This window comes from Gasterosteus aculeatus, chromosome 20 (genome assembly GCF_964276395.1).
Source record: "Gasterosteus aculeatus chromosome 20, fGasAcu3.hap1.1, whole genome shotgun sequence".
NCBI lineage: Eukaryota > Metazoa > Chordata > Actinopteri > Perciformes > Gasterosteidae > Gasterosteus > Gasterosteus aculeatus.
Window position 1 is genome coordinate 9,115,192 of NC_135707.1, and position 20,278 is coordinate 9,135,469.

The window sequence follows — 20,278 nt, forward strand, 5'->3', positions numbered from 1 at the left end:
CCATCAGACACAACCACCATCAGATATAACCACAAGACAAGACCACCATCCCCAGAAACCTGTGGGGAGGAAAGCCTCCCCACAGGTTTCAGTCGTTAATCTTTGTTTATGACGACTGTATTAGTATTGTAATTAATATTGATAATAATAATGATAGCGGCAGCAGTTGTCAGCAAGTCCATGGCAGGGGGCAGGAACAGGGCCCAGACTGATGCATAGAAACATGTGAGGCGAGAAAGCACAAATACTCTGTAGAAGAAACAAAGGTTTGCATTGACGTTGACAGCAAAAGTAATGGGACTAATAATGGAAACTTGCGGGGCGAGAAGGCAAAAGAAATGTAAGAATATTTAAAGATGCCTACTGCTCCTTAACAGTATTCCACTCTGTATGGCACACATCCTGTAAAAATACAATTTAGCAATTAATTAGTAATTCAATAATTAGAAATATAAATTAATTGTACTATACTACTGTGTTTTCGGATCCTCGTTTTTCTGTATGTATGCCAATAAAAAAACACATTTACACCACTAGAGGGCGACGCCCAGTGTCTTTGCTTAGTGGGTTTGTCTCAATATGCACTTTGTCACATCAGCTCTGCGTTTACTCACTCGTATGATTACAGCTGCCGGAGTCTCACATTTAATAGGACCGTCAAAGTTTAAAGAGTGACATTTCGCCCAGCGGTTAGTATCTCACAAAGGCAGATCAATGGATATTTTTCCTTTACTTTGTACGGTTGTGGTGGTTTTTACAGGTAAGCGCTTTGATTTTAAAAGTTCTTTTGTCTACTACCGTCAGTGTTCAAATTTTTTTTTCTAAACTTTAAAAATTGTATAGATGTTGCTGGAAAGGTGCCTGGATCTTGATGCCTTCTGTCGTGCTTTTGTGACTTAATAGCAGCATGGACAGCAGACCGTATTCATAGCTAATAAAAGTAACTTAATGCCTGATCCAAGACATTTATTTATAATTGGGTTTAATGCCTGTGCTATGAATAAAAGAAATATCAAAAGTGTAGATTTATTGAAAAGTGTGTGATGCATTAAGATGTATGATATTATAGGCGGTTCTGATAAATAATCACCCAACTGGGATAAATGGCTTAATTTTTTGTGCTTGTAATCGTAAAAAAACATTTTTGTGTGTTCCTTCCTGGCATTATGAGTAAGGATGTGTTACAAATGGCTGATTTGGCTATTTCCTCAATTCATCAGCAAGTCTCAGACCTGTAATTAAATGTCTCCACCAGGTTTGACTAAAGGAGTTGGTGTGCTGCCAGACGGTCCTCTGAACGCAGCTGTGGGAGCGACAGTGAGGTTCAACACAACTCTGACTCCACCAGAAACACCATTTCTAACAGTGAGGTGGAGATTTGGTGACACGGTAATAATTGATTACCTGGGTGCCAACAACACTCATCCGGAGTACGAGGGCAGGATCACTCTCTTCATATCTACTGGATCTCTGGAGCTCAGGAACGTGACTTCTAACGACAGTGGACAGTACAGCGTTTTCCTTACAGGTGCAGCACAAATAGAGGATGGGAGCACAGAACTGGGCGTACATGGTGAGAACATTTCACATGTTGTTTTTCATTTGGGTGGAGATGCATGAGAGTTGGGTGATAAATGAATAATTGTGTTGGGTGATTTTAAATTAGATAAATTTAAACAGATGTTAAAAGGATAATGATGACACAATAACATGATAACTGTTTGACATTGAGACAAAAACAAGCAGATCAACTTTAAGAAAGCTTTTCTTTTTTGTCAAACAAGTTTTTCTAAGAGCAAGAATAAACTGTTATTGTAAATTGTATTTTCTTTCCAAATTTGGGGATTGGTTTCCCTCTGGTAATCATTTAAGTCATTTAAGGTCTATAAATCCTCAGTCCTCAGTCCTCATGTCTGTCTGACACGTTTGACTGTAATTTAAATGTTTGTCTTGCCTCTCTGTCACCTGCCACTACTCCAGATCACACCAGCTGTGTTAATCACTGCTTTTAATAGACAACATCACCCAGTCCTGGATTGTCTCATGGCTCCCTGTTTGTGTTAGAATTGAATCTGAGATATTACTGATCACTTTTACGCACGTATGAGTGTGGCCCCAAAATATGTAGAGGAAACGTTAATCCCCTATTTGCCAGTTAGGGCCTTTAGATACTAAACATAAAACTTAAGGGACCAGTGCTTTTGCGATCAGGGCCCTTTTGGAACAAACAGCCTAATGAGATTTGGCTCGCTGAGTCACTAACTTATTTCAAATTACTTTTTCACAAAATTATTTATTTTTATTATTTTATTTATTATTATTTTATTCAACATTTTGTGGTGTTTATTTATTTTCATCACATTGTCATCACTGAAAATGTTCTACTCTACCCTCTGTACCATCTTTTAAATACACCTGTATACAATAGATGCCTGCTCACCGCAGTCACAGCTACGGCAGCAATTTGGGGTGAAGCGTCTTGCACAAAGACACTTTGATAGGGACACTAACGCAGCCGGGGATCGAATCACCCATCCTCTGATTGAGGGACGAACCTGCTCTCCCATGAGCCACAGTTATGTGGTGGCAAACATCTAAACATTCTGTTGTCATCCATAGTACCAGTTTCTGATGTCACGGCAACAGCCAGCAGCAGGGACTTGCAGGAGGACACCTCTGTCCGTCTCTCCTGCTCCTCCTATGGATCCTCTCTGTCTTTCTTCTGGCTCAACGGCAGCTCTCAGCTTACAGCCGGAGACAGAGTTCAGCTCAGTGACGGAGGCGCAAATGTCACAATTAATGTGACGCGCTACGACCAGGGAACATTCAAGTGTCGTGTGTTCAACCTTGTCAGTGAAGCCACGAGTGATCCAATAAGCCTCTCCATCAGCTGTGAGTTACTGACCTGCACGCTCACTTCTTCACTTGCAACATCTGGATGCAAACCCAGATAGAAAAGTTTAGATCTAGTGAGGAAAGGTCTTTCCTCTGACTTCTGTCTACATTGTATTGTCCAAAGTATTAGAAACACATTTTTCAGTCTCATGAAATCAATTAATCTACATCACAAAGTCAACTAAATGATACAGACTGTTTCATTTAGAAATTGTTTGACACAGACTTGTTCTGTTATATTTATAGACTTTTTATTATTTTGTTGACTTGACACATGAAAATGCAGTTTTGCGTTCTCACTTTTTGCTTTTGTTTACCCTACATGCAGTTGGCCCAGAAAATATTAATTTGACAATATCTCCGTCACTTGAGCACTATGATGAAGGATCAGAAATCAGGCTGACGTGCTCATCTGAGTCCAGACCTGCTGCCCAATTTATGTGGTTTCTAAATGGAGACAAGATTTCTGCTACTGAACCAGAGCTCAGTCTGGTGAATGTTCAGAAGAACCAGAGTGGGAACTACTGCTGTCAAGCCTCGAACAACAAAACTCTGAGGTCAATACAATCTCACCCTGCAGCCGTCTCTGTACTGAGTAAGTTTCAATGGAAGGTTTTGTTTGATGGATATAAAAACAACAGGATGTACCTGTGATGATATCCGATGACATTATCTTAAGCTGGGAAATGTAGTTTTCTGGAGAAGACAGAAAGTCAGAATTTGCAAAACACAGCCCTCTTCTTGCAGCTCTCCTTTTTCTGTGTTAGTTCATTAGACAGCAGCCGGATTATCATGACGTCACAAGATTACAACATAAAGAGGTCAGGAAAAGGCCAATCAACCTTCTCTTTGAGAAGTGTCTTCTTTTTATTGTGTTGCTTTGCAGTCTATTCTGTAAGCGATGGAACTTTTTGTCTGTTAGGTGAATGTGGTCGTGGCTGATTAGGTAAAATACATAAAATAAATTACATTTTTAGTTTTTTACCCACAGTGCATGTGGCCAATGTTTTGGTAACTGCAAACCCAACGGGCATGTTGGACTACAGCACTATGATCCTCTCTCTCTTTCCTCTGGCTGAACTGCAGTTCAGTTCGCTGATGGAGCCTCCACTCTCACTATAGCCAATGTGACCCGCTATGACCAGGGACCATTCAAGTGTCAGCTGTTTAATCCTCTAAGCAATGACACCGGTGATCCAGTAAACCTCTCCATTAACTGAGTTATTGACTTAAATGTGCAGATTCTTTATCTTGCACCATGTGCATGCATATATGCTTCAAAGTTGATGCACAGCATCATGAGGCTTCACGTCGGGAGGAGCTGCATGTCGTGTAGCATCTTCGTTCGGTGATTCTTTAGTTTTTGTCGACACTATGGACGGGCCAGAAAATATTTTGAGAATATCTCACAAAAGAAAACACAAAACTATTATGACGAGGGGTCAGAGGTCAGCCTGAGGGGCTCAGGTGGCTCCAGGCCTCTTGCACTGCTTCTATGGTTTCTAAATGGAGACTCGCTGTCTGATACTGGATACTGGATACCAGAGCTCAGACTGATGAACATTCAGATGATCCGAGTGGGAACTACAGCTGTCTGGCCTTTAACAACAAAAAACCAAAAACATCTCTGCCCTCAGTTTTCTCTTATTGTCACGAACGGGGAAGACAGGACCCAGACGCAGAGATGAAAAGCAAAAAGACTTTAATAGTCAAAATCAAACTGCCAAGGGGAAAAACACAGGCAGGGACCACAAACTCACATTCAGTAGATTCAATGACGCGACAAAGGGGAGGTGCGGGTGACAGGACAAGGTAGGAAGTGAAGTTACCCAGGGACACAAGAGGCAGGAAACTACAAAATAAAACAGAAAACAAACCCAAACCGTGACACTTATTGGGTAAAATTAAATTAGGATTTTTAGTGATGGTAGCATCGGTATATCAATTTGTACTTACAAAGATTAAAGACAGTTTATCATGGAACAACAATGATTAAAGACAAACATTATACATTTAAGTAACTTGTGTAACATCAAATTCAACATCAATTCAAAACCTTTTTGAATTTAAAACTATATTGCCTAATCTTACAAGCAAATTTAAAGTGTATATAAATATGTATGTATATATAACTGCTGAAAAAAGTGGATCATTTTGTAGCTGAAACAACCGATATTTGTGAACTTACATTCATCTGATGGGCAGACTCACAACTCCAAATATTACTTTGTATGTTCTGCATGTCTAACCTAAATGTTTGCTACATAAACCTCAACAACGACAACGTGTCAATGTTGTGTTTATGGATGACAACATCTATATTGTCAAAACAATGAAACAATGACATTTGGTCAAGCTTGTCAGACAATTCACAGTAAAAGTTACTTTTGTTCCTGTTCCTCATATTGTTTATACTTCTTGTTCCCAACAGAGAGAATATCAGGTGCTTCTGTCACATCGCAAACAAACCTGTCGATTGAGTGGAACTCTTTCAACTTGTCATGTGACGCTGATGGCTCGATGATCTCCAGAGAGTGGAAGAAGGACGGCGTGAAGCTGACTCCAGATGACCACCTGTCACTTCAGGAGAACAACAGAGTGCTGACTTTCAACAGTCTCAGTAGAAAAGACACCGGAGTTTATTTGTGTAACGTCACCAACCCTGTGAGCCAAGAAGAAGCTGAATACAAGATGGTTGTTTACTGTGGGTAACAAACTACACATTTAATGAATAAATAAATGACTGGAATATTGAAATATGTTGTTTAAAGCCGCTTAAAGAACTACAAATATCTGTTTTTCAGATGGACCAGAAAATGTTCAAATCAAAGGTCCAAGTGACATTGATTTGAAAACGACCTTAACATTAACTTGCTCTGCTGAGTCCGTACCTGCTAGTTACACCTGGATGCTGAACTCGACAAAGATACACAATTCTGCTGTTTACACTAAAGACAACACTGAACCTTCTGATGGTGGCAACTACACCTGTGAAGTGATGAATAATGTAACTGGGAGAACATCGACAGCGCTCCATAGATTGTCTGTAACAGGTACCAAGATGTTGCTTAACATTGTTCTTTTAGTTGTAGTACATCAAGTAGTTTTTATTCACAGCATTCTTCTCTCTTCCTACAATGTTAGTCATTGGCTACAGTTTGGTCAGTGATTTAGGAAGTTTTTGAGATCGCATACTAGCTCATCGCAAACATTGTGAGACTTTCTCCCACAGTCCAAAGACAGGCAGGATTGGTTAATTAGGGACTTGTGTGAATGGTTCTAAGAATGGTTGTCTGTCTCCATGTCTGCGCCGCTATGGACTGTCAACAAGTCCCGGGTCTACAGTCTCCTGCACGGTTAGCTGGGATTAACTCGTAACTAGTCGAGAAGCTGGCCTGAAGCAGAGATGAGCGTACCGCAGAGGCCATCTAATTATTTCACCTCCAAAATGTCACCACTACCAACACACGATGACTAGATGTTGAGAAGCTAAAGTAAACGTACATTAAAGGCCTTACTGATGTAAACAAACCAGTAGTTGTCACTGACCAACTGTGGAGTCCAATAGAAATGGTTGTATGCTTCGTATCGCCGGATGTAATGAGACACTTGCTGTGGTTTCTGTAAACAGAATGATGCAAAAATCCTGTTCTTATCCCCTGTTGCAAGTTCACCCTCCAGGCACATCATCACCATGTTCGGCTGGTTGCATCGCTGGAATAGTCATCGCAGTTTTAGTCATCTTAGGGGCAGTTTGCGGAGCGAGCTTCTTTTATTACAAAAAGTAAGTGGAAAATATCTTTGAGAAACTAGCAGCGAGCCTTTTTTAAATGAATAAAACTCAGGATTATGTTCAGGAGACCACTCACTATTATTTAGTTGGGACCCAAAGTCGGAGGCCAGACGTGATCTGCATGACAGGAGAGTCACTACACGGCAGAGGAAGAGAGCAGACAATAAGGAACTAGAATCAGGTCGACATTGAGACCATGAACTTTGTTTAATCAAGAGGTTGATTTTCAGCAAAGCGTCCATTGCCCATGTGCTGCTTTTATTGTATATCTCATATAGTAAACGCTAAACCTGCCTTCATCTTGGACTCTTTATGGTGGAGTAACACTAGGCTGTTGTCAGGTATAAATATTAAACTGTTCTAGAGTATTTGGCTCTCCAGGAGTTAAAAATTTGACATCAGTGTTTCAAAACTCTTAAACCAATAACCGTGTTCGAGTGTCTTTGAAAAGGTTGCTGGCTATAAATCATGATTTTAATTCACTCTTTCAAAACACATTTTGGACTAAAATTTATGTGGAAAAATGACTTTTACAATAAGTATATGTATTTGATTTACACAATATCATGTCAATATTCCTATAACTATGTGGCAAAATGAGGTATAATGCCGATCAATTGTTTTACTCACATAATAACTCATTAACTCTCTCAACAGAAAACCAGCAACCAAACACTCCATCAGAAGCCCAACCGCTCCAACAGGTATGAGAGTATATGAACTTTATAACAGTATCTACTGGTTTCATTAAAGCAATAAAAGCCACGATTTCACCACGAAAAATAACGCATAGGCTCAATCAACATGAATCCTTCACAATCATCACTTTACGACTCGTGACTAGAATTAGCGGCGCAACAATTCCTGAATTCTACGCCTTCAAGTTATGCTAAACATTGTTTATTTCTTGTATTTGAAGGAGCTGAAGGCCAGGACAACAAAGCATGCACAGTAAGTTGGGTAAAAGTCAACCAATATTTACCAGACAACCGATATAAACCTGAGTATCAAAGCTGGAAAATGTTTAACAATTGGAACTATGATATTATTACATTGATTTGCATATTACCTTTTGTATTTAGCAGTTTAAAATATGTTTCTGACTTTGACTTACTTGTATTTGCTCACTGAGCTTTCATTAGTCAGTGGGCGCTGCTTTCATGTGAATCATCTTGTGAATGATCTACTCTGGAGCAGGTTACACATGCGGCACAAGTTACCCTGCTACCTGGCAAGAAGTGAACAACCATTATAGGCCTGTTAACCCTTAAGTTTCCTCGCTAACTTCAAATCCTGACTGGTAAAGGCCTACGGTTATGATGGCATGGGTTTACATTTCAAACTGAATGTCAAAATGATTCTAATTGTAATTCTAAAATGTATGCACATATTGCTCGGACGAATTATAGGTACAACGTTTCTTATAATTATATGAATACAAGATAAAATCCATTCGATAAAGTTTAATTCAGCTTTTCGTATTAATGCTTGTTTTGGGCATTGTTACTCAGATATCCATTTTACTGCTAAGATTTCATCTGATGCAATATAACTCTAAATGTAATTGTATATTTTCTTCCTGACTTTGTTGTTTCCAGGACTTGGCCTATGCAGATATCACTACTTTCCATAGAAGAGACGGTGGGACAGTGCAGCTCGGGGTTCAGCCTGACGCATCAGAATATGCCCAGATCAGAGAGAACGACCGTCCTCCAGATGCCTCCTCCCCTCCCACCTACGATGACCACCTGCAGCGAAAGAAGAACCAGGCTCCTCAGCCTCCTTCTAACATCTCACAGCTTTACGCTGAGATTAAAAAGAACTGACCACACTGGAAGTGACGGGTTATATGGAGGCCACAAGCATCTGATATGTGGTCATGAAACACTCCCCTCTCAGTTTTTATAGAGGACTCATTCTGAACTGTGTTTACCATGTCGATGCACTTTAGCGGTGGTTAATAATTGCACCAGGTTATGACAGTCGTTGCCATAACTGATGTCAGGCGCCACAATGTTCGCCTGTAAGTTTGCATCTGACATAATAGCTTTTCTTTGTTTGTTTGTTGGTGTCAATGCTTGATTCCACACGGGTTTTGGATTTGTTTTCACATATATTACGCATTTTAGAAAAACTAAACATTGTTGACAATATGTAATTTACCTTTCAGTGGTTTCTATCAGGTTATTGACACACCTTGAGTTTGTTAATTTGTCTGTGCGAAAGTGAACTATAATGACCTTCACATAAAAGGTTTATGGTGGTTCAAAGGAACAGTTGAAAGATGAATAGACAAATACATATTTGTAATCGAATTAGTAGTGAAAGTTGCAGCAGTATGCAATATGTTTTTTTTTCAGTTCTACTTGAGAAATAGAAGAAACACTAGTTGATCAAAATTCAAAAGAAAACACCTGAACAGTTATATGCTTGATATCCAGGACAATAATAACAACAATGACCGTAATTCTTACGAAAGGCAAATGGAAGCTATTTCCAGTCAGAAATATCTGGGATCATCAGAGTAATTTAGATTACGCTTACCGTACATGTCAATAAAAATTGCTCTTTGAACAAATTATATGATGCTTCATACCTTCCACAAAGGCCTCAAGCCAACAGGGAAGTAATTCAATGAAGTAGATTTATATCCCACATTACAAGTTGCTGAACATATCTGTGATTCAAGGCATTAGAGGCAGTGTGTCTGCACATGGAAGGTTTCTTTTGTTGTATAAAGAAGAACACAGCGTTTGATGGGTTCACTTTGAGGTTAATAAAGTAGTTATGTCTGAAATATCTCATAAAACAATAATAATAACAAAATCCAATCCAAACAGTTGACAGTTGAACAATCGGCTGTAACTCACTATGGAGCTCGGTAAAATCCAAGGGAGCCGAACAACACTTATTCATTGTTTTCACGTTGTTATTTAATAGATTTAGTATATGAATAGTGGTCACATTTTCATCCGTTACCACAACAAATGCATTCAATTAAAAGTGTTTTTTCTCAGTAAATGTGCATTTATAGAGCAGGGCTTCAGATGAAGCCAGAAAGAGGATGAAGCATCTCAAGGTTAGCTGATAAGTAAATGACTGTTTGGTAGATTTCCCCTCCGCCACTAGTTACTCATTGGTGAAGCTCAAACTCCATGTGAGCCACACCCATTTTGGATTACAGCTGCATATTAGGGAAGGATTTGTAAACTAAACATTTCCCACTTCCATCCCTGTAACATAAAGATCTTTAACAAAAAAACAGATTCTCTAAAATCACATGGTTTTGACTTGAATCCATTCAGAACCATGTGATTTTTGTGATCCACTTCATTTTATTAGTTTGGATTTTTGCCTTTTCAAATAAATGGACTGGCTATCTTACCAACACGTTAACTTAATATTTGGTATGTTTTATATTTGGGAAAGCTTTGGTATGTTCACTGGTGGTTTAAGGAGGAATGGTAATTATATTTTATATAGTGAATTGTGTTGTATCATGATTTAGTAGTATCAACTCTTTTGTTATTCTTTTTTGTTTAACCTAACTGCAACGTTCATTTACTGGCGTATCAAACTGAACATGTGATTAACGTCTGACCTTAGAAAGAGACGTGTGAATGTAGCTACAGTTGTTGTTTTTATATATTTTTTGCTCATTTGGATGATTAAACTATAATAAATTAACATTTGCAGACTTTGCACCTGCCAATGCAAAACACACCATGTTGAAGACACAACGAGTTGTATTCAGCAAAACATGCAAATAATTAGACGTCACAATAGTTGGTGGCTATTGGTTATTTAAATTTTCTAAGGTCAATAATGGATCATAAATGTGGGAATGTTTGAGGAAGATTCTGTGCATTGAAAGTCTGAAATGACCCGACTGCTGCAGTCGGTTTGCTATTTAGAGTCATTGTATAATTGGTTTGATCTTGGCAATTGCTGCTTGTCTTTTTTTTAAATCAATATAACTGAACTTGAGAGCACGAAAAGAGGAAACAGAAAAAAAGAGGAAGGTGTTTCCATTTTGAGGAATGACTGTTTTTAAATTCTTACAGTAAATTGAAAGTACACTAAAAACTAAAAACGTTGCTGTGCCAACCAAACGGCATCACAACAACTCAAGGTATCAAGGGAATCTCCTGTGTGCCCTTAAATCTCTCAATCAATTTAACACTCAAGAAACGTAAGACTTTTAGTTTTCTCCGTGTCTTCACTGTTAACAAGCGTTTCGCCAGAAAACCCCCACAGGTAAACCAGACAGTGTTATTTGGCCATGGACGAGTCATTTATGATGACTAAGTAACTTGTCATAAAAGCCCATCATTACTTACATGTTGTAATGATAAGACTGTTTTCACATGCCTGAGGCCAATGAATGTAGATAATGAAAGTTTAGAGATCAGAGTAGGAAAGGATATTTGGGGGATTTGAGGAGGAGTGGAGCAGAATACCACAACGTAAAGCTGCTTTATTATTAGAGTAACACTTTTTCAGCAGATGCTGCTGTAGAACACAACAATTTAGGCCGGTTTTTTTTACTTTCACAGTAGGCTTTTTAAAAGATTAGGGAACGGCAAATAATGACATTCGGTGCGACGGCGCCATCTAGTGTTTCTTTCAATGCGCTGAAAAACATTTCACACATATTTTCCTACTTGTCTCATCACTCTTTTCATCAGATTTAGACTAATTCAAATCCACTGAATTAAAAAATAAAGGTCAAATAACCACATAGTTTACCAGCTCTTGTACTGCAATTTCAGATTTCCCAGCATAGTTTAAGTAAACTTCCTTTGGTTAGAGATTTCGTCATGGAGTAAATTCTGATGTTGAACAAGATGCTGGGTGTGACTGTAATGAGTAATCTCGGTGACAGGATTAAAGGAGGGAGCTCCGTAGTTCGCTTTTGAACCCACAGAGGAGTCTGCCATGGCAAACACTCCTCTCAAACCCAACTGGAGGGGTCTTCACTGCGTTTTTCTGGTGGCACTAATGGGTAAGATCACTTCCTTTACTGGCAGATTTTAGGTTCTAGGTTCTCATAAAAAAAAGTTTTTTTACGACTGGTTAAACAGTTTAATGTGTTATTATTACAGTTGTAAATTGTGTAAGGGGTTAGAGGTTACCGACTCCTCTCTCCTCAGGTGCATCAGGTTTGGAGGCCCGGGAACAGATTTCCTGGACCGGTCAGGTCACGGCTGGGGTCACGACCACGTTCACATGTTCCTCTTCATGCCAGCTGAACTGCATCTACACCTGGTCCTTTGAGGGCCACAAAGTCCAGGGGAGCAAATTGACCTGGACGCCAGATGGGCTGGACAACACAGTGGAATTACAATGCAACGTGCTCAATCCGGAAACAGGAGCCTCAGGCAGTGTTACCTCCATTGTAGAAATTAAGAGTAAGCAATCTCATGTGCCGAGAAGGAAAGGAACTATTAATACCTAAAGTACTGTACTTAAGAACAGTTTTGAGGTAGTTTAATATACATATAACCATTTAATGCTTCTTTATGAAAGAAATTATAACTTTTCTGGTTCAGCGTCTTATTGCCGCTCACGTTTTTTCTTAGGACCTTTCATGGGCCACTGGACAGAAGGAGACTTGTATAAAGTTGGAAGCATTTCTATTGCCTCTCAAAATAAAGAACAACAGTTTGTTAGCTTTGCAGCAAGAAAAGCAACTTGCTTTTATATTAATGCCCTGAATCCAGTACCTTCAAACAAATGAGTTACTCTATTAGTGTATGGCCCAAAAGAGTTTGAGTGACACACATTAAATGCATTATTTAATGCAGCTACTTCTTACTATTTTTTCGATTTTAAAATTATCTTCTAATGTCCTCTTTTACAGATCGAGTGTCTGTTCAAATCAGTCCACCAACCGCTGTCCCGTCTCTCAACCACCCGCTGGATCTGGCCTGCCGTGGTGCTCCAGCAGGTGACTCTTCCCCGCTGGTGAACCAGGTGATCTGGTACAAAGATGGACGGAGGCTGACTCTGCAGGAAAACATGCAGCTGCTGCAAAACAACCTGACACTTCACTTTGACTCGCCGCTGCCTGCTGATGCTGGATTCTACCTGTGTGAGACTCGTGCGCCGAGAGTTTTCAGCCTGGGTTTTCTACTCAGCTGTAAGTTGTCATTAGGTCAAGAATAGTTTCAAGAATTGTTGCCCTGTTATTCACATGCTGGACTGAACTTCATTTCCTTCTTGTAGTTGATCCTTGGAACGTGAGCATCAGCGGACCCGACGCTGTCTTTCCTGGCAGATTGAGTAAATTCACCTGCTTGACGAGCTGTACTTTAAACGTGGATTGTACGGTCAGATGGCAGTTCAGACAGGGTTTCCCCATCGGCAGCTTCTTTTCAGTCCATGAAAATGAGCTCAGGTGGACCCCGTCCATACCGGGTACTTCCCAAAACTTCACCTGTGTTGCGGAAAACGCAGCTGCTGGACACTCGTCTGAGGCCACCAAGTTGGTGGAAGTTTTAGGTACCAAACAACTCTCTACTCGTCGTGTGTCTGCTATCACATCAGCGTCGAGTTACATATTAAGTCCAGTTCAATGAGTTGTGTCATCTTCTCACTCACACAGGGATTCCTCTCTCTGGATCGCAGTCGGTGCAGCTAGATGGACTCTCAGCAATGATTGTCAGCCTGGGATTCCTGCTGCTTTTTGATTCACGGAGCTGTTTACCCTTTTAGAGTGTATATTGTGTACTGAGAGTGTTGCCCTTTTGGAAAAGCAACAAAAGACACAGTTATTTTTTGCAATTAAGTCATTCTAATTTTGACCCATTGCAAAAAATTCCGTATTTTTGGAAGCTACGGGAACATAGTTGCTCACATTTGTAACTCTGGGTTTCAATACTCAACTCATGCCTGTCGCAATTCTGTGTTATTTCTTCAACCTCAGTTCTTTCTGCAGCTGTCTAAAGATTAACTGACTCCCTTTGCTTTTAACACATCAAAGTTAGTGACTCCGGAAAGTCCCTCATGACCCCCCCTGAAGCTGAACAAATGAGACAGATAAGAGAATCAGCTAGGACTCAGGAATGTGCTTTTATATTCCATATCATCCGTCCTTTTTGTTTTGTCTCACCTGTTTCAAATCATGTTGGCCTCGTGGTTTAGTTGCAAAAACTAGAAAACTACTTAAAATGCTGTTTTCTATCAATGCTGTTTACATTACATTACATTACAGGTCATTTAGCAGACGCTTTTATCCAAAGCGACTTACATTACACTTTAAACCCATGGCTTTTTACATTTTTGCCCAGGGAGCAATTAGGGGTTAGGTGTCTTGCTCAGGGACACTTCGACTTGAGACATGGGGCAGCCTGGACTCGCTCCACCCCCTGCGCCACGACGACCCCAGCTAGCTAAATAAACAAAACATATTTCCTTTGCAACTACTTTTGAGGCTTTTTCCTGTGTTTCCTTTACTTACCTCTCCTCTTCTGTTTTGGTCATGAACTGCTGTTTGCTTTCCAAAAGGTGGTGCTGTGCTTTTAGTTACATAACAACAAATGATATTACATTTGAATATACTGTAATTCCCAAACGTATTCCTCAACGTGAACAACAATAGCTAAGAGTCGCTCAAGGTTATTGGGCATCAATCAGCAAACAATTACTCATGTAATAATTATTAAAATTAATGAAATGTAATAGAAGGATGGTTTATAATTAAGCGTGTAACCTTACACTTCTACCCTTAAACTCTAATTCACCCAGGAAGGGTACTGATTATTCATGCCATCAACACATCACGCACCAGTCAGCTTCTCTGGAAATGTGGCACCTCTGGTCAGGGTGTTGGATTACAACATGACGACATCAACACAACATGACGGCATCAACACAACATGACGGCATCAACACAGCAAATGTCAGTCAAATGTTTTCACGAGCATTCTGTGGAATTACATCGTTTTTTTACATTTATTAGTAGTAGTTATTATCCTACCTTGTTAGGATGTATACATGTAAAAGTGGTATGGTGACAAAACTTTTATATTTTTTCTGCACCTTCTCAGGAATAAGACTGTCACACTGAGGCTGTAACGAAGGAAATAAACCCTCCTGATGTGACATGGAAGCATCATTCAAAATACAACCTTTGGATGCCGGGAAATAATCCTCAGGCAGTTTGGACTAAAATACGATGTAATAATTCCGTAACCAGTGGTGGAAAAATGAAGTTCTATATTACACTTTATGCTGTAGTAGAAATATTGTGCCTTTTTCTCCATTTATTTGACAGCTAAAGGTACTTTTGGGGATTTGGTTACTAAAACAACTTGTAATAATAAACATTCTTAACTATCAAACCATACTGTTTTCAAAATAGGCTCACCTTTTAATCAACATTAAAGTGATGGATAGTGTTACGTTGCCTCTTTGGGGAGGAAACGCAACGACCCGCCGCTCATGACCTCAATGCAGCATGGAGGGAAAAGCTGCAGTGTGTGTAGATGCACTGATGACCAAAACACATAACCCGTAAAAAGAAATGTTTATTAAAAAACTATTTATATACGGGTTGCTTGGAAAAAGGGGCTGGACGGAACCAAAGCAAAGAACGTAACAAAACAGTCCCTCTTGCCTACCTGACCTGAAACACCCCCCCACACCCCCCACTAACCTAGCTTTGAGCACTAGCAAGGCTCACTAACCAAAATACAGAGGGGTGGTCCGTCCAGGTCTCGCCTAGTGTTTCTAGACAGGAGGATGACTACGGGTGGTGTAGGCCCATGGGCAGCTTGCCTTAAATACAAAACTGAAAATACACTTCTCACAGCAACACAGAACAAAAAAAACCAGCATCACCTCTCGCTCTTACTACACCTGGGAAACAGGTGTAGTAAGAGCGAGCAGGTGCTGCCACTGACGAGTGGGTGGGGCCAGATCTCCAATCTGGGGACGGCTGCTCCTGGAATCGCCTGAGTTTTGAAAAGACAAGCACAACAGACACAGAAACTGGGGAACGTAACGGTACATTACGGAGTATTATAATCCTGATAATATATTTCTCTGAATTTGCCTATTCTGGATGAGTACTTTCGGTTAAGAGGAGGTAACTTAACCTCATGCATCTGTTAAATTTCAAGGCTTCATACTTTAAGTAAGTATGAACGTATGAACACAATTCCTACTTTTTTATGGAAGAACTGTCCAATGTTTACTCCACTGGCACGTAGACAGCGCTATGCTGTTAGATTTATAAAAGACTGCATTATTCATTTAAAAAGGACAAGTCATAAATAGTCGTACGCATCTTGTGCTGTTCAGTTAGATAATAAGAAGCTGCCCTTCCATCCTTCTCCCCTTCATGCTCTACAAATAAGGCAGAACACTCATCAATCTCTCCTTTTTTGGGTCTGCTACACAACACAGGTGTACCCAGATACTGAACTTTGCACAGGTGTTTGGTGAGTGGTATTGTGAGAAATATAATGGGTTAACTGTACTCGTTTATTGAGGGAAAAGATATTTGAAAGGTATGAGACTACAAATCAATCCACTGGTCAGACATATAATCAAACATATGCTTTTATACACACTACAAAACTACTGCAGGCGTTTTTATTCTCAATCCGCTGAAAGTTTAATCGAAGCGAAGTCTTTGTCTATGATACGGGGGGAAAAAGAGCAGGAAGTGACAAATGTTTACACCAAAACTTCAGAGGTAAGGGTGGAAAGAAGATTTTTTAAAACTCCCCAAAATCTAACACTTATCTGATGAAGGTGTTGGATGTACAGGACAGTGATGGGGAGAAATATAGCATAACGCTGACACAATATAACAAAATATTTAGCCCAAATCAGTGAAGAATACAACGGAATAACTACCCACAGACCCACCCCCCAACCCGGCCTCACATTCCTTCTGTCATAATTTGTCATTTTGCTCTTTGGCCATTCACAGAACTACAGATAGTAAACGGAAAGCATAATGCACCTTTTGTAAGTTTGACAAGAGTAAAGACCAAATAACCAGAAACCACCTGCAGATAAGACCTGGGGTTCCTGCTTTAGGTATTTATGGGTGGGGGGCTGGACGCAAATACGAGTATAATAGAGGAGAAACAGTAGCCCTCCTCAGACCATCCATGCAAAATGAAGAAGAAAAGTGAAGGACGCCTGGCTATTGTATGGCTGGCTTTAATACAAGGTAGGCATACGTAACTAAAGCGTAAAGGGCTTTTCTGTCGTTGATTTAACAGTCAGTGACACATTTTCTCTTCTTCAGGTGTTCTGGCCTCCGGTGCTGTTGAGGTCAAGCCCTCCATCAACCCCGCTGTAGTTGGGGACTCTGTGACGCTGTCCCTGTCTCCTTTGACTAACCTGCGGAGCGGAAGCTGGGCAGTGGGAGAGTCCCTCATCCTCACCTGGGTGGGGGACCAGCAGGCGGTCTTCCCCGCTCACAGCGGCAGGGCGTCAGTCAACGTGCTCACCGGAGCGCTCGCTCTGAACTCCGTCACGGTAGCCGACTCGGGAGTGTACGTGCTGCAGAGCAGCAACCCCGAGCTTAAGGCCGCCGCTTCCATCGCGGTTTTCGGTGAGAGCAAACAAATGGCTTTTTTCAATGACTGTAATTCGAGAGTTCAGCATTTAGAGACTCAGAAGCCTCCCTGAAACCGAAAAATGTTCATTTAAGGTTATTCAGTCTGGTGGGAAGCAGTTTAACAGTTTTAACAGAAATACTCGCAACTCAATTGTCAAGTGTACGGAAAAATCAAAGCCAACCATGTTAGAATAATTCACTGTGGGGCTTTAAAAGTTAAAGGGAGCTGGTTTTGGTTGTATTTCGACAGTTAAAATGAGTTTATAAGTTATAAGTATATTTAAGGACTTATTCCACAACTGCCTGTTAACAATTCAAATAAAGTTAGGGATTATTCTGTAAATAAACTGTAATTCACATTAACATTCATATTAACTATTCTTTTTTAAAGATAGCTGTGGTATTGTATTCTTAAATAATGTTATTTTTGGTGCTGTCAGCTAAAAAAAAACTAATCTAAATATTATATACAGTCAACAAGGAAACCAGTTTTAGTGGCCTGCATACCGTGTAATAAACAGGTGGTGTAGACAGAGGCAGAAAAACAGGACAAGCATCAATTTCATGTTTTGACAGACAACACTCAAACAGTAAAATCATCAAAAACAAGAATTATATTAAAGGTACTGAACATATAAGCAAGAACGTACTGGAGCGTTTTAGAAAGTGAACATCAATTCCTTTCGATTCACAAGTGCAGTTAAACACAAAGGTGGAGAAAAATGTGCTGATGAGTTGTTTACTTCAGTCTTTCTACTGGAACAGGTTCCTGTTCTGAGGAAAGGAGAGCATCCCTAAACAGTCTTTACCAACAACATAAAATAAGTAATGCACCTCCCTCGTGATATTTAGACTGACAACTAGCAAACTCAAACGCTGTGAAAGCCTTCCTGTGTTTTGGTTTTGGTGCCCGTTGCGTCCTCCGGGTGGTTTCGGTCCGTATCTGTCAACACTCACCTTTGCACGTGTCCTTTCGTTTTCTCTCGCTCCTTCAGTTTCCCGGAGCATATTTCTGCTTCCCCACACAAAACCAACTACGAGAATTATGTCAGCATGGTGTATGTGTATAAGGCCTTTCCATATAAGAAAACTCAAATAGTTAGCCTCTCTTAAAAATAGATTTCATACAAATTTAAAAAATAAGTACTTTTTAGCTTATAACAGATACCATTATGTAATACATTTTTTAAATACTCTACATATCAGTAATAATCGTTGATACGCGCACGTGAGGACCCTCTTAAGAAAATATGCATGTGTTTTAAAGATGCTTTTGTATTGGACCACATGGGCTTGTATTGCTTTTTGTAATAAAGAGGCCACAAAACGCAGGCCTGTGAAACATTAACATACGTTTTTTTCTGTATGCTCGCCTACTACAATGCCTCACAGTATACAGTACGTACAAACATGTTAATCCTTGTCTCGTCCTCACAGAGCCCATTTCAAATGTGACACTCAGAGCCAACCGAACCCAGCTGGTGGAGCTGAGCAGCTCGGCAGTCTTCACGTGCTCCGTCTCCTCCGGATCCTCTCTCTCTTTCCTCTGGATGAACGCCAGCGCGGAGCTTCAACGAAGGGACGGAGTTCAGCTCACTGACGGAAACGCCACTCTCACCATAGCGAACGTGACCCGCCACGACCGAGGGCCTTTCCGTTGTCGCGCGTTCAATCCCGTCAGCCATGGAACCAGCGATCGAGTAAATCTTACCATCAGCTGTGAGTGAAACTCAGTCAGTCCAATCATCTTCTCTTGTACACAATCGTCCACATCTACTGACAGAGCTTCCATGATTACCGTTATCTCCCTTTCTCAGACGGTCCAGACCACATGGCCCTAACGGTGAATGGGCAGAACACGACTTCCTTTGACGCGGGGTCCAACTTGACGGTGCTCTGCTCGGCACTGTCCCATCCGCCGGCTCAGCTTCGGTGGGCTTTCAGAGGGCAGCTCGTGAACACTACGGGTCCGTTGCTGCAGCGCTTTAATGTCGTCGAGGAGCAAAGCGGCCCGTACTCCTGTCTGGCCTTCAACAACCACACCGGCATGAACAGCAGTATCACGGCGCGCATCGAGATAGCAAGTGAGTTCGTAAGTCTGGCGGCATCAGCGTGCGCATGCTTCCTCCGGTGTCTTACTTTGGTTTGTCCCCACAGAGACTTCGTCAAGGTCTGAACAACAGGCGATCAATGTGATGCTCCTGCCGCTGCTGTTGTTGGTTGAGTTGCTCTCTTTATTGCCAGAAAAACTGTAGAATAACGTCTTTATGACACTGACTGACCTCTATACTATACTTTAGTGTGTGGATTCAAGTCTGTGCGGTTTAGAAGAAGAAAAAAGGTGTGTTATCCCTTCAGAATGGTGAGCCTTCTACATCCATTCAGACCAGTCTTGAAAATGAGTCGGATGCTTAGATGTGTGCAGCAGAGGGCAGAATCAAGGTCAAACTGCTTCTTGTTGAGCAGCACCTGATATCAGTGCTGTAACACGCTGCAACGTTGTTATATGTATCCGTATGGTTACCACTGTTCATCAGTTCAAAGTTCGGTTCATAAAATGCCTAAACAGTGACTTATTACAATTATACAATTAATCAATCAAACTGCCTGATTTTCCCAAAATCTTAATATCTTTGGTCGTAATACTGAGGACAAAAAATCAAAAATGAATTCTGGCATTTTAAGTTAATAAATGTATTTTATCAACATAAAATAATTTCACTAACATGACTAATGGCTCAAGTAACTGCCTCTCCTTTACAGATATCAGTGCCTGATTTAGTCTATTTTAGACTGAGATGCAATGCAATTAACCAGATCCAGTGAACCTTAAGGTGATAATTCAGCAAATCAAAACCAATTAAATGTGTCTTCAAATGTTTTCAATTTGAGCATTATTAAAAACAAATTTGATAACAATGCTGGATTCAATTATTCTTGTGTATGTGTATACATTTATATGTAGGTATTTAATTAACTTTGGAAGACCAAAAATATTCATTGAGCTT

At 40.4% G+C, this 20,278-nt stretch overlaps 3 protein-coding genes across 5 annotated transcripts; all 3 read left to right on the forward strand.

The window, feature by feature from the left end:
* The first annotated feature begins 604 nt into the window (after nt 1–604).
* LOC120810223 (cell adhesion molecule CEACAM1) lies at nt 605–9,267 on the forward strand. Of its 2 annotated transcripts, none has more exons than XM_078095029.1 (10): nt 605–760; nt 1,256–1,573; nt 2,620–2,892; nt 3,224–3,490; nt 5,327–5,599; nt 5,700–5,948; nt 6,565–6,679; nt 7,346–7,392; nt 7,608–7,648; nt 8,287–9,267. In XM_078095029.1, exons 1-10 carry the CDS (start codon nt 715–717, stop codon nt 8,512–8,514), a joined length of 1,857 nt encoding a protein of 618 aa, XP_077951155.1. In that variant the 5' UTR covers nt 605–714; the 3' UTR covers nt 8,515–9,267. The 2 variants fall into 2 exon arrangements, with proteins under 2 accessions (XP_077951155.1, XP_040020522.2); XM_040164588.2 differs by having other exon boundaries at nt 7,608–7,639.
* Nucleotides 9,268–11,538: 2,271 nt separating this feature from the next.
* LOC120810226 (uncharacterized) lies at nt 11,539–15,033 on the forward strand. 2 transcript variants are annotated; one of them, XR_013453759.1, is made up of 6 exons: nt 11,540–11,693; nt 11,842–12,099; nt 12,552–12,830; nt 12,917–13,192; nt 13,296–14,591; nt 14,740–15,033. XR_013453759.1 is itself a non-coding variant. In XM_078095030.1 (5 exons), exons 1-5 carry the CDS (start codon nt 11,627–11,629, stop codon nt 13,403–13,405), a joined length of 990 nt encoding a protein of 329 aa, XP_077951156.1. In that variant the 5' UTR covers nt 11,539–11,626; the 3' UTR covers nt 13,406–15,033. The 2 variants fall into 2 exon arrangements, 1 of the variants encoding a protein (XP_077951156.1); XM_078095030.1 differs by having other exon boundaries at nt 11,539–11,693; nt 13,296–15,033.
* A 1,579-nt stretch (nt 15,034–16,612) lies between these two features.
* On the forward strand, nt 16,613–20,189 carry LOC120810224 (cell adhesion molecule CEACAM6). The gene is made up of 5 exons (XM_040164589.2): nt 16,613–16,877; nt 16,956–17,264; nt 18,708–18,989; nt 19,088–19,354; nt 19,428–20,189. The coding sequence occupies exons 1-5, from the start codon at nt 16,823–16,825 to the stop codon at nt 19,523–19,525; spliced, it is 1,011 nt and encodes a 336-aa protein (XP_040020523.2). The 5' UTR covers nt 16,613–16,822; the 3' UTR covers nt 19,526–20,189.
* The last annotated feature ends 89 nt before the right edge of the window (nt 20,190–20,278 follow it).

Bases quoted from the DNA above. Each gene is read 5' to 3' on its own strand.
- LOC120810223 (XM_078095029.1), top strand. From the start codon at position 715: ATGGATATTTTTCCTTTACTTTGTACGGTTGTGGTGGTTTTTACAG. The intron at 761-1,255 runs GTAAGCGCTTTG...TGTCTCCACCAG, and splicing joins GGTTGTGGTGGTTTTTACAG to GTTTGACTAAAGGAGTTGGT. The intron at 7,393-7,607 runs GTATGAGAGTAT...TTGTATTTGAAG, and splicing joins AAGCCCAACCGCTCCAACAG to GAGCTGAAGGCCAGGACAAC.
- LOC120810226 (XM_078095030.1), top strand. From the start codon at position 11,627: ATGGCAAACACTCCTCTCAAACCCAACTGGAGGGGTCTTCACTGCGTT. The intron at 11,694-11,841 runs GTAAGATCACTT...CTCTCTCCTCAG, and splicing joins TTTTCTGGTGGCACTAATGG to GTGCATCAGGTTTGGAGGCC. The intron at 12,831-12,916 runs GTAAGTTGTCAT...TCCTTCTTGTAG, and splicing joins CCTGGGTTTTCTACTCAGCT to TTGATCCTTGGAACGTGAGC.
- LOC120810224 (XM_040164589.2), top strand. From the start codon at position 16,823: ATGAAGAAGAAAAGTGAAGGACGCCTGGCTATTGTATGGCTGGCTTTA. The intron at 16,878-16,955 runs GTAGGCATACGT...TCTCTTCTTCAG, and splicing joins ATGGCTGGCTTTAATACAAG to GTGTTCTGGCCTCCGGTGCT. The intron at 18,990-19,087 runs GTGAGTGAAACT...TCCCTTTCTCAG, and splicing joins AGTAAATCTTACCATCAGCT to ACGGTCCAGACCACATGGCC.